This window comes from Rhincodon typus, chromosome 1 (genome assembly GCF_021869965.1).
Source record: "Rhincodon typus isolate 14 chromosome 1, sRhiTyp1.1, whole genome shotgun sequence".
Lineage (NCBI taxonomy): Eukaryota > Metazoa > Chordata > Chondrichthyes > Orectolobiformes > Rhincodontidae > Rhincodon > Rhincodon typus.
The window spans coordinates 26,516,716-26,530,453 of NC_063332.1; the positions used below are offsets into that span (position 1 = coordinate 26,516,716).

Consider the following 13,738-nt stretch of genomic DNA (forward strand, 5'->3'; position numbering starts at 1 on the left):
GAAGTTCTGAGGAAGGGTCACCAGACCCAAAACGTTAACTCTGATTTTTTTCTCCACAGATGCTTCCAGACCTGCTGAGCTTTTCCAGCAACTTCTATTTAAGATCCTCTTAGTATCTGCTTATTAAGTCCCTTAATGATTTTAGGACAAAGCAAGAACTGCAGATGCTGGAGTTAGAGTTGATACAGTGTGTAACTGGAGGAACACAGCAGGTCAGGCAGCATCAGAGGACATGGAAAGTTGACTTTCAGGCCTAGACCCTCCATCAGGACTGGGGGCTTTCTGTGTTGCTCCACCTCAACACTTAATGATTTTATATGCTTTAATGAGAGAAGATAGTGGTGTAGGAATAATGTCACAATTTGTAATCCCAAGCCCAGGCTAATTTTTCAAGTTCAAATTCCATGAAAACTGGCAGAATTTGAATTCAAGTGTTAAATTTCAAAGTTGAGAGCTAGTTCTCGTACTGGTCATCATGAAATGATCAACTGTCATGAAAACCCAACTGGCTCACTAATGTCCATAAAGTAGGAAACCTACAATTTTATACCTGGTCTCACTTACAGACTGATAGCAACATAATCGGATCTTAACAGCCCACTGATTAGGGACGGACAACAAATTCTGATCTTGTAACAGTTTCAAACAAAGAAAGAATAAATCAAAATCTTTTCCTATTCTTCTATTGCGAATTCTACACAATCTTCACAACTGATGTTTATAACATTTCAGGTTGAAAATATAATCTCTAATTGTGTTTCTTGGCCACTTCTAGGTGTCTATTTTAAAATTTGGTGCCCAAGGAGCAGTTGAATTAATTAATTAATTACTTGTCTACTTTTTCTCAACAAAACAGCACGAAGTTCGAATTTCTTCACTTACATCAAAAAGAATATAATTCTCTTGAATATTGCGACTGATTTGCAGTTGAAACTCCAAATCAAACCAAGATTCCTCAAAACGTGCACTAACAGGTTCATTCTGCTAACTGAAGTAAGGCTGACCGTTTTTTAAAAAAAAGGTACTCTTAGAAAAGACTGCCAATAAACGTTGGGAATCTCTACAATGAACCGTTATTGTGAGATGACTTGTTTTTAAAAACTTGCTAGATTCACTGCTTAACAAGTTAAATGCTAACTAAAAACAATGTCCCCTTCTACAAAACGGTGAAAAACAAACTTTTAATGAGGATCCATCAGCTTCCTTACAATGGACATATATAATATAAAAACTTTACACGTCTTACATGGCGAAGGGGCGGTTATATTTAGTGCTTTGACCCCTATGTTTCATGTACTTCCTGGCGCGCTCTCTTCAGCTTCCCTTCCAGCCCCTAACACACGCACACACAGAGTGAGAGAGAACCAAAGGCGCCTCACCTCGTCTACTGTCCGCTTCGGAAGGTGCAGGATCCCCAACAGCAGTTTCAGCTTCACTGCCGATGATAAGCCGTGAAAACACACTCGGATGTTGTCCACAACGTCCTTAGTTAGCAAGGAGGCGATGCTGGGAGGCGCCCAGAGCTCATCGGCTGAGCCGAGTTTGTTGTGTAGCCACAAACCTGTGTCGCTCTCCCGCATGGACGCCATCTTGAAGAAGGAGATTTGAATGGACGGGCATTAACCGGGACGACGAGAGCCTTTGCTGCGGGCCCCGCCTTCTTGCCACAGGACCACGCCCCCTCGCCGCTAGGCTGCAATTCACCCACACTGCAGCCACGCCCGCATCCATGCCCCACCCCCACGCCCGTTAGGAGAGCCAACCAGCAAGCGAGCTGCTATAGTTTCAGTCAGTCAATATGATTGACGCGCTGGGGTCCCGCCTCTGTGGTCGGTCCGATTCACCTATTGGTTAAATCTCACGTCGATCACATTGATGACCGCCCCTCACCAACCGTTGTTCGTCTGATCGGATTGAGGTGGAGCGGTTTGGGCTGGTCGAGTGGTTTTAAATTTGAAGTCTTTGTTTCGGTTTTTTTAAACTTAGATCGGTCCTGAGAGTGATTTGTTTCCGTTTAATAAAAAAAATTGTTAAAAGAGCAGTTTATCGATAGATAATTGAAAATAACGCTGATTTTTGTTTCCCGGCCCCTCCCCATCTCAAACAGGGTCGCTGCCGCCGCGATGATGGCTGTTCCTTCGCTCTGTGTCTTCGTTTTGCTCGCTGCCGGATTGATAGCTGAAGCTAACGGCGAGTCCGGGACCGTGATCCCGGCTGAAAGTAAGTTCCCACTTCCTCCGCCCCTGTCCAAGTTCGTTTTTTTTCTTACACAGCATCACAAATTGTATCTTCTCGGGGAGGGTTTGCTAACTGTACCGGATTGCCGGGAACCTCTAGGAGGCTGCTGAGAGCAAAACCAGATAAAGGCACTTACTGGTGTAAAAAAAAACGTCTTTGTTAAATAGCCTTTGCATAATATGTATATTAAAATTGAGGGCACGGAGTTGTGGGGGAAAACGATAAAACCTGTATAACTTAATGATCAAAACTCACCTAATTAACAAATCGGTTGGTTGATTTTGTTCCCCAGTTGTTATGGTGAGGGGCATATGCTACATGTGTTGGGTAACCAGTGGTAGGAAGATGTATGACTCTTAATTTCAGCCTAGCCAAAGTTAGTCATTTTAAAAGTGGTTATTGTACAGGTATTGAATCTGCAGTTTGGAAACTTCGTAATCCCAGGATGGCAGTTTGAAAAGTTGGATTCAGATAAACAAAAGTCTAGAATTTAAATTGGTAGTGAAAGTGACAATGAGGCTGTCCAATTGTCAAACACATCCATCGATGTACCTTGGAGAAGGAAATCCTGTTTGTCCTTCTATCAAGCCTCAGCAGCATTCAATAGATAACTAGGGATGACTCCAGCCAGCAAGGCCTACATTCCAAGAATTAATTTTAAGAACTTCTGTTAAAAGTTTTGCTTCCAAAAAACTTTCCTTTCTGGTATTGTATTCAACAAGGCTGAGTCAAAAAATACAGAGGTATGGATACCATGCCAGTTAGCTTAATATTTTGCCTAATTATCTTGAGTTTTTTGAAGTCAGCAGGGTTTTGTGGAAAAAGTAATGTTTTAAGTGATATGCTGTGGGTAAAGAGAAACCAATTGCTGTACTCTGAATAAATTCCAAGAGGCATTTGATGAGATGGTACATAAAAGGCTTTTGTGGAAACTAAAAGCACACAATGTAGGGTGTAATAGGCTAACAGGAAATAGTAGGAGTAAATGGGTCGTTTTCTAGTTAACAATATTTAGTGAGCGGTGTGCCACAGGGATCAGTGCCAGCGGTCTCCTGTTTTTGTATTTGTTTAAATGACTTGGATGAAGGTTCCAAAGATAGAGTTGCTAACTTTGCTCATGAACCCAAAGATAGGTAGGGAAGTAAGTCGTGAAGAGACTTGCAGGAGAGATGAATATAGAGCAAGTAATTAGGAAAGTTAATTAAATGTTACTTATTACGTGGAAGATGAAATACAAAATAGAGAGGTTATACTTTAGCTGTACAAGTAAATAGTGAGACCACACTTAGAACACTGTCCCATATTAATCTCCTTATTTAAGGGTGGATGCAAATGTCCTGGAGACATTTCAGAGAAGGTTTACTAGTTTAATCCCTGGATCAGGACAGTCGTATTCAGGAAAGGTTGGACAGGCTATGCTTGTATTCACTGGAGCTTATAAGAGTACGAGGTGACTTGATTGAAGCATATAGAATGCTGAGGGGTCTTGACAAGATGAATGTGGAAAGGATGGTTCCTCTGCATCTGTGGGTTACTAATCTAAAATAAGGAGTTGTCCATTTAGGACGAATGAGTTTGTTTTCTCTCAGGTGAATCTTTGCAACTCTTCTCAAAACTAGTGGAAGCAGAGTCTTTCAAACATTTTTATTGTAGAAGTACCAAAGGGTCTGCTTCCCTGCTGTATAACTATATAGTTCCATGTCTCTAGGTAGATTGTTGATAAGCAATCAGATGCAGGGTTATTAGGGTATGTGGAAAAGTAAAACTATCAGATTGCTTGTGATTTTATGGTGGAGTAGGTTTGAGGAGCTGAGACTCCTGCTGTATCAAGTGACACATGCAAAGAAATAATCTGCTCAATAGAACATAGGAACACGAATAGGACATTCGGCCCCTTAACCATGTTCCACCATTCATTGAGATTACAGCTGATCTGTGGCCTAACTCCATATACCTGCCTTTGGCCCATATCTCTCAATACTTTCACTCAACAAAAATGTATCTATCTCAAATTTAAAACCAGCAACTGATCCAGCATCCTCTGCCATGTGTTGAAGATAGTTCCAAACGTCTACAGTCGGTTCTGCTATAACGCGAATTGGCTATAACACGACTGACAAATAGGGGAACACTGGTTCTTAAACTTGTGTTGGCTATAATGTGATTCCATTGGTGGGCAGAGGAGTAAGCCATCGCCATCACACGATCGTTTCATGGGCTTTGTTCTCAGCATGCTGTCAGAGGAGCTCTCAAGGATCAAAGAACGTTGTGTTGATCTTGCAAAGCTAGTTGGATCTGAAGAAGTGGAGAGCGAGGATGTTGAAGAGCTGCTTGAGTCCCACTGTGAAGACCTCTCTACAGCTGATCTACAACAACTTGTCGCTGAGGGGGAAGTGGAAGCGGAAGATGAAGTCCAGGATGCAGCACCATGAGCTTTCCACTTCTGTTTTGTCTTCTATCCTGAGGGAAATTGATAAGCAGTTGTAGCTCTTAGAGCACAACGATTACAATGTGGAACACAGCAGGGTAGCAGTTCGTGGAATAAGATCTTATTTGGCACCGTGTGAACAGCTTCTTCGTGAAAGAAGGAGAAGGGCAAAGCAGCAAAAACTGAATGTTTCTTGGGGGTTGGCTTGAAAAAAGACAGAAGACAATGAACCACAGCCATCCACTTCTCAATCCCTAACCCTGCAATCACAACTGCATCCGAAGCAGGTGATGATGATGACGACAACAACCCTCAGCCCCAGCATTAACAACAGAGCAACCTCAAAACACCTCCACCCATCAAGTCATCTTGACACTTATTCAAGGTAAGGTGTTAAATTTACTTTTATTTCATTATTAGGTATGAATTAAACATTTATTCAAACTGTGTTGACTTTGAGAGATAGTATCCTTTGTTAGGCTTTTGAGTGATTTTTCTTTTTGGTGGTATGCCCCTAGCCTTGCTTTTCCCATTGGCCGCATTATATCTATGGCACAGTTTTCTATAACACAATGTTGTGCAGGAACGCAACTATCACGTTATAGCAGAACTGACTGTATAACCCTTTGAATGTTGAACTGTTTCATTGCACTGCTCCTGAACAATCTCGCCCTAATTCTCAGATTATACCTCTTAGTTCTAGAATCCCCAACCAGTGGAAATAGTTTATCCCTATCTACCTTGACTGTTCCTGTTGATATCTTGAAGACTTTGATCAGATCACCCTTTTAGCCTTCTAAATTCTGGAGAAAAAGTGGTGAGGAGCTGGGTTCAGTTGCATGAAAAACTTATGGAAAAATTTAAAGGGGAGGAGGGCTCAGGAGAGGTTAAGGTTTCCAGAATAAGTAATAGGGCAGAGAGTAGGGAAAGGATGCAGGATTAAGGTTATTGCACTTAAATATGCGCAACATACAGAACAAGATAAACGAGCTTGTGGTGCAAATTAAAATTGGCAGATACGATGTTATGGCATAACAGACATGACTGCAAAAGGATCAGGGCATGGAACTAAATATCTCAGGATACATGTCCTAATGATAGGACAGGCATATGCAGAGGGATTTGAGGCTGCCTTGTTATTAAGAAATGAAATTAAATCAATAGCAAAAAGCAATATGGGTTTGGGAGGCATAGAATCTGTGTGGGTAGAGTTGAGGAGCCGTAAAGGAAAGAAGACGGTGATGGTAGTTATGTACAGGACCCCTAGCAGGAGTCAAGATGGGGAGCAGGAAATAGGAGACAGAAAAGGCGTGTAAGAAAAGGACAGCATAAAAGCAAAAGAAAAAGCATACCATGTGGTGAAGATTAGTGCGAAGCCTGAGGATTGGAAAGCCTGTAAAAACCAGAAGCAATATGGGTGGGAGAAGATGAAATATCAGGATGAGCTAACCAGTAATATGCAAGAAGATTCCAAGATCTTTTTTCTAAGATAAGCAGTAAAGGAAAGGCAAGAGTGGACATTGGACTGCTGGAAAATGAGTTTGGGAACGTAGTAATTGGGAACAAAGCAATGGTGGAGGAACTGAATAGATATTTTACATCAGTTTTCATGGTGGAAGGCACCAGTATCATACCAGAACGGGCAGAAGTTATCATCTAAGGAAAAGTTGAAAGGTCTAAAGGTTGGACCAGATGGATTACACCTAACGGTTCTGAAGGAGATAGCTGAGAGATTATGGAGGTATTGGTGATTTTCAGGAATTGCTGGAGTCAAGGAGGGTTCCAGAGGACTGGGAAAATGGCTAATGTAACACCCTGTTTAAGAAGGGAGTAAATCAAGACAGGAAATCATAGGCTGGTTGGTCTGACCTCTGATATTGGTAAGATTTTAGAGCTCATTATTAAGGATAAGATTGCTGAGTACTTGGAAGTGTGTGTAAAATAGTGCTGAGTCAGCATGGCTTCTTCAAGGGGAGGTCATGACTGACAAATCTGTTAAAATTCTTTGAGGAGGTAACAAGCAAGTTAGACAAAAGAGAACCAGTGGATGTGATTTATTTGAATTTCTAGAAGGTTTTTGACAAGTGGCACACAGGAGGTTAATATGATAAGAGCCCATGGTGTTAGGGACAGTGTACTAGCATGGATAGAGGAATGGCTGACTGGCAGAAGGCAGAGAGTTGGAATAAAGGGGCATTTTTCAAGATGGCAGTCAGTAGATAGTGAAGTTCTGCAGGAGCCAGTGTTGGGACCACAACTATTCACATTATACATTAATGATCTAGATGAAAGACCTGATGGCATTGTTGCTAAGTTTGCAGGTGACTCAAAGATAGGTGGACAGACAGGTAATATTCGGTAAGCAAGAAGGTTACAGAAGGATTTGGACAAGCTAAAAGAGCGAAAAGAAGTGGCAGATGGAATACAATATGGGAAAGTGAGGTTATGCATCTAAGTAGGAAGAATAGATGCATAGACTATTTTCTTAATGGGAAAGGCTTTGGAAATCTGAAGCACAAAGGGACTTGGGAATCCTAGTTCAGATTCTTTGAGGTTAACATGCATGTTCAGTTGGCAGTTATGAAGGCATGTTAACATTCATTTTGAGAGGACTGGATACAGGAGCAGGGATGTACTACTGAGGCTGTATAAGCCTCTGGTCTGTGTTTGGAATACTGTGAGCAGTTTTGGGCCCCATATCTGAGGAAGGATGTGCTGGCGTTGGTCAGAATCCAGAGGAGATTTACAAAAATGATCTTGGAGTGAAGGAGGAGCAGATGAGAGCTCTGGGTCTGTACTCAATGGATTTTGAAAGGATGAGTGGGAATCTCATTGGAACTTCAAGAATACTGAGATGCCTGGCTAACATGGACGTGGAGAAATGGAAAGCTGTTGTAGTGCTGCATCCTCAACTTCATCTTCTGCTTCCACTTCCCCCTCAGCGACAAGTTGTTGTAGATCAGCTGTAGAGAGGTCTTCACAATGGGACTCAAGCAGCTCTTCAACATCCTTGCTCTCCACTTCTTCAGATCCAACTAGCTTTGCAAGATCAACACAATGTTCTTTGATCCTCGAGAGCTCCTCTGACGGCATGCTGAGAACAAAGCCCATGAAACGATCGTGTGATGTCAATGGCTTACTATTCTGCCCACCAATGGAATCACATTATAGCCAACACAAGTTTGTGTTTTAGAACCAGTGTTCCCTATTTGTCAGTCGTGTTATAGCCAATTCGTGTTATAGCAGAACCGACTGTAGACGTTTGGAACTATCTTCAACATATGGCAGAGGATGCTGGATCAGTTGCTGGTTTTAAATTTGAGATAGATACACTTTTTTGTTGAGTGAAAGTATTGAGAGATATGGGCCAAAGGCAGGTATATAGGAGAGACTGAAATTCGAGGGTACAGCCTCAGAGTGAAGTGACAACCCTCTAGAACTGAGTTGAGGAATTTCTTCAGCAGGAGGATGGTACATCTGTGGAACTCATTACCACAGAAGGCTATAGAGGCTAAGTCATTGAGATCTATTTAAAACAGAGATAGATGGGTTCTTGATTAGTAAAGGAATTGAAAATTATGGGGAGAAGGCAGGGTAATGGGGTTGGGAAACATATACGCTGTGATGAAGCAGGCCGGTGGGCTAAGTGGCCTAATGCTGTTCCTATATTTTATGGTCTTAAATAAATAACATTAGGCTGAAGCTGGGGTACTGTGCGTGCACTTGTGGTCATCACACTATGGAAAGGGTGCGATCGCATTAGAAGAGGTGCAGAGGGGATTCACCAAGATGTTGCTTGGGCTGGAGTGATTCAGCTATGAAGTGAGAAGCTGAGAGGGGTTCTTATTGAGGTATATAAAGCTCCTAGGGTAAATAGAGAAACATTCCAGAGATTTCTGGAACTCCCTGCTGAAAATGGAGCTAGATTTGAGTACCCTCAAGACGTTTAAGAACTATTTCGATGATCACTTGGCATGCCGTAGTGTACAAGACCATTGACCAAGTGCTGGAAAACAGGATTAGGATAGATGAATTTTGATGATCTGTATGGACAAAATGGGCCAAAAGGTTGCAATGAGGCCCCCCCACAAACGAGAGGAGCAGCACTTCCTATTCTGCCTCGTTAGCCTACAGCACAATGGCCTAATCATGGATTTTACCAGTTTCAAAATCTACCCACTCCCTGCTGCATCCCATGACCAACCCTCCCTTCCATCCCTACCTCCTTGACCTAACACAACCTGTCCATCTTCCCCACTTACCCGCCCCTCCCACCTCACTGACCAATCCCCACCACTCCCTACCTGCACTTGCCTATCACTTTCCACAGCCCCACCCCTCCTCTCTCTATTTACTTCTGAGCTCCCTTTCTCCCCTCCCCATTTCTGAAGAAGGGTCCCGACCTGAAACGTCAACTTCCCTGCACCACTGATGCTGCCTGACCTGCTGTGTTTCTCCAGCTCCACATTTTGTTAGCTCTGACTCCAGCATTTGCAGTTCTTACGATCTCCAAAAGGCCTCTTTCTGTGTTGTAAAAGCTCCGAGTCTGACTGCAATGCTGAGTTGGAGTGAAATGAATTACTCAGAGATGGCTTCAAGTGACTTGATTATCAAGTAGTTGATATTTATTCAATTTAAACCCTTGAAATAACCCAATTTATTTATTTATATATATTCCCATCAGCTTGACCTGAGAATTCTGACAATTGATTTACAAGATTGTATCCTCAGATTGGAAGTACGAATAAGAAAATGTGGATTGAACCCCTTTTATATTTTGCATATGAGCTTTCCTGGTCTGAGTTGCGTTTTTCAATCTGATTGTGCTTATCCTAATTTTTGAAGCAACAGTACACATTAGTATTGGCTGTAGTCATCTGGAAAGTAGTTAGATTAAGGTGTAGTATTTGTTTTCTGATTTGAAAAGCATTGTACTTGGATTATTACCACTGAAATGCTCAAAATAAATGGCTGGAGGAGGGTGGATTTGGCCGAATTGCCTGGGAAGAATTCAATGACAAGTGACCAATCAGAAAAGTCACCCCATAGCTGAAACAACGAATGCTCCTCATAGTGAACTTAGCAGCAAACATAGGAAGGAGCAGCCTCTGGGGAAGCAACAAGAGTGCTGACAGCAGGAGGAAGTCTGAGGTCAAATCAGTGCTGGAAGAATTGGCCAGGTGAAGCAGGACCACTGGTAGAGTGGTGAAACAGAGCCAGAACAGCCAAAGGACAGGTGAGATGTGAGGCTGTGGAGCCTGGGGAGTCAGGCAGGGGTGAAGTGAATTTGCAAATGGAGAAGAATTGCAAGTAGGATGAAGAGCTGCAAAGATTAGATAGGAGCTGTACACTGGAGAGAGGGGTTGGCAGAAGAGGGGGTGCAAAGTTAGTGAGAATAAAATAGAACCCCAAAAGGTAGCCCTCAAAAATCTCAATGGGGTCCTTCTAAAATATTTTGATCCCTGAATTACTACTGTAAATATCCAGTGGCAGTGTTTATGATAAATGTCAGTCATAAGATTTTATTAACTGCCTAGAGCTCATTCTGGCTGTTTTAATGTTTTTTCCAAAGGTCGTCCCTGTGTTGACTGTCATGCGTTTGAATTTATGCAGAGAGCATTACAAGACTTGAAAAGGACTGCAAATAACCTAAACACCAGGGTAAATGTGTATTGTTCACTATAACTAGTTGATAAAATAAATCAAAGCAGAACAAGTTAGAACATTTTATTGCTGAGAGCTATATGAAATTTATTAATGATTTAAATTTACAAGCAAAAGTGTTTGGCTTGTAGGTAAGTACAAGTATTGCTGTAACTAAGAATATATGGCTTAACCTTTAGAGGTAGTGAAATGTATGATACATTGCATTAACACTACGCAAATTGATAGATAACTTTTGCAGCATATCTCCATTAAATCATCTGAATTACCATTTGGGGTTGCTGTTGGAATAACAAAACGGGTGAGGAAAACATTTCTTTCACCATGTAAAACATTATTTAGCACATTGTCATGGGCATATTTGATGGATAATCATAGGGCCAAATCACCTTAATTGCTGTTGTTGCTATTGCTTATCCCATTCCTGCTAGGAAGAGATCTGCTGCCATGTTACTCCACTCTCATCTATCTTGTGTCATCCTCACTCATCCACTGTAGTTCATCTGCAACCAAACTTGACATCTGTCATCCAACTATCCTAGATTGACCCCTCATTCTGCTGCCCTTCAGTTTTCTTAGAGGAGACATTGCTGCAGCTTTTGACCTCTGATTTAATGACCCACACTGATGTTTTCTGGATGTCATTTTTAGAGTCTTTTTTGCTGTTGTAATTCAAAGTACCTCATCATTTTGTCTTATAATTTGCATGTAGAATTTATAGACTATCTTAGCATCTACAAATTTTATTTCTTTCCGGAGATCTTTACTTAAACATGAAATAGTCATGGTGGATGCTCAACTGGACTCTGCTTGATCATTGCGTTCTCCAGCTATTCAGCAGCATTCATAGCTAATGTTAAGGATCCACTTGAATAGATATTCATATTTATGTTTGAGGACGATTCACCTCGTTTTGATTTGTACCTTTTTAAAAGACTAATCACAGGATCAGGATCAGAATCACAACTATTATGGTGCAGAAGGAGGCCATTCAGCCCATCATGCCTGCGATGGTTCTGTTATCTAGTGCCAATCTCCTTTTTTTCCCACATATCCCTGCATACCATTTCTATGCAAAAAAAAAAATCCAATGCCCTCTTGAATACCTTAGTTTTTGAATATACCTCCACCACATTCCCAAACAGTGTATTCCATACCCTAACAACTCACCTGTATGGAAAAGTTCCTTTCTGACATCACCCTTGCTTCATTTGCACATCACTTTAAACCTATGCTCTCTTGTTCTAGTTTCTTTTACAAGCAGAAACCGCTTCACTCTATCTATTCCATGCAGCTCACTAATGATTTTGAAAACCTCAATCAGATCTCCTCTTGGCCTTCTTTCCATGGAGAACAGTCCAACTTTTTCAGTCTCTAATTATAGCTAAAGTTCCTCATATCTGGTACTATTCTAGTAAATGCCATTCTAGTAAATTGCTTCTGCATTCTCTCCAATGTGTTTGCATCTTTCCAACAATGTGTCACCTACAGCCATACGCAGTACTTTAGCTGAGGTCTAACAAGTGTCTTGTACAAGTTCAACATTCACCTCTTTGCTCTTGTACTCTGTCCATATTAATAAAACCAAGAACATTGTATGCTTTATTTCCTGTCTTCTCCACCTGTCCTGCCACTTCGATGATCTGTGTACTTTGACTAAGATTGTAAATTATGTTAGTATTTTTTTTTTGATGCAATGCAGAAATCTGAAGTACTTTCAGCTGTATTTTAAATATTTCTTTAATCTTTTAAATACTCTAAATTATTTTTGTGCATATTAGAAATTGTGATGGCTGCATACGACATAATTCAAACTTGCTGATTACTTGGGACTACAGTCAAATTGTAACAAGGAGATATAGATTATTTTTTAAGAGGAAAGGGCAGTTGAATATTAGATGTGTTTGTAAGATTTTGAAAGATCATTGCATACCATTTTGATTATATATTTGATTACAGACTGATGACCTGCTGCTGAGAGTGGAAAAGCAGGCATTATGTGACTGTCTGCCTTCAAACCTGTTAGCCTGATGTATCAGAGATGGGCAGTGACAATGTATATTCCTGTGCATCATGTGACCCACAAATGAAATATGTCTCAAACGATTGAGATGAGCTAAATATTCACAGTGAAATATTAAATATGTTTCAGAGACCTTTTTCAAAAAAAGGCAAATAAAACTATTTGATTCCTGAAGGCACTGTTCTTTGAATTCTCTTGCTATTCCTGTCTTCAGGTGTCCCCTGAAAGTCACTTTTCTTTCACTATCTTTTTTGTTTCTCCCTTTCCCTTCAATTAATATTTCCAAATCTACTCAACCTGTCTGTCTCTGTTGCCAAATAGTTTGAAATGTTTTTTTCCTGAGGAATATTGTGTAAATGTGACTGCTTGTAAGATTTAATTTGTTTTTCTATTTGTCCCACACTTAACTAGAAGGCATGAAATGTGATGTAATTAGACAGTTTAATAATGCGTTTATCCATGTACTACTAACTTCTCACAGGGATAGGGCAGGGAAAGGGAGTTGAGGAACCAGTTTAGTCATGATTCTGTTGAATCGTGTGCAAGTTAAAGGGGCCATTGGTCTACTCTTGTGTTCTTATAGGATTCCATTATGTTCAATTATTGGTGAGTAAAATGTACTTCACTGTTTCTTGTAGTAAGATTTAAATATTTATTGGGGGAAAATGTGGTATTGTGTACCGTTAACAAGTAAATTTCTCTGCTAGTATGTGTTTATCCTAAAAGTGTAACTTATTTAACAACTTTATTATGCATGTAACATGTATTATTTTAACATGCTACATTGAAATAAAATCCTACTCAATTAAAAACTGATTTGTTTTGTTGTATTTTTACAGTGTAAAATCAGTGTGTGCATTATTCAATACTTTATTCCTATTTCTTGTGTCATTCTGAGCGTTTAGCAGCAGGTTTGACTTGAACAGCCTTCCTGCCTTCTGCATCTTCTTGAATTTAGTGCAAATTCACTTTATTAAAAAAAAATGCTTTGTTTCCCTGTCCTGCGCTTCATCTCCTGTTGCCTGACCATTAGGCAAACTGAAATCCTGTTTTGAGATGGTTTGAAACCATGAAGTTGTTGAAGTGGTCACATGAGAATAGTTAGAGCCCAGCCTCTGGGTGACATCTGTTTTCAAAAAAATTGCTTTGTGCTCTTCTCAGCAGCTCATGGAATGCTATTGTAATGTAAATCAGACGTTCATGTTTAAAATCTTCACATCCACATGCATCCTAAATTAGACATTTAGATTATAGTTTTAAAGATGTGCAAATTTGCTTTCATAATTGGAAAATACAGAACTACTGAGCTTTGAAATTTTGACTTTAATTTTAAAAATCTTTCAGGGAAGGGGTTCAAAATAATGGGAAGAAAATTGTGAATTGCT

General features: G+C 40.5%; 2 protein-coding genes across 6 annotated transcripts in view; one reads left to right on the forward strand and one right to left on the reverse strand.

Moving 5' to 3' along the window:
• Window positions 1-1,621, reverse strand: part of nelfa (negative elongation factor complex member A) — an 80,336-nt gene extending 78,715 nt beyond the window's left edge. The window contains exon 1 of the mRNA XM_048603613.1: window positions 1,380-1,621. Coding sequence (XP_048459570.1) covers window positions 1,380-1,589 — 210 coding nt within the window. The 5' untranslated portion in view covers window positions 1,590-1,621. The remainder of the gene's footprint in view (window positions 1-1,379) is intronic.
• On the forward strand, window positions 1,338-13,165 carry c1h4orf48 (chromosome 1 C4orf48 homolog). Of its 5 annotated transcripts, none has more exons than XM_048595092.1 (4): window positions 1,338-1,403; window positions 2,108-2,220; window positions 10,239-10,327; window positions 12,290-13,165. In XM_048595092.1, exons 2-4 carry the CDS (start codon window positions 2,124-2,126, stop codon window positions 12,359-12,361), a joined length of 258 nt encoding a protein of 85 aa, XP_048451049.1. In that variant the 5' UTR covers window positions 1,338-1,403; window positions 2,108-2,123; the 3' UTR covers window positions 12,362-13,165. The 5 variants fall into 5 exon arrangements, with proteins under 5 accessions (XP_048451049.1, XP_048451034.1, XP_048451042.1 ...); XM_048595077.1 differs by lacking the exon at window positions 1,338-1,403 and adding an exon at window positions 1,619-1,990; XM_048595085.1 differs by lacking the exon at window positions 1,338-1,403 and adding an exon at window positions 1,619-1,958.
• Window positions 13,166-13,738: the final 573 nt, after the last annotated feature.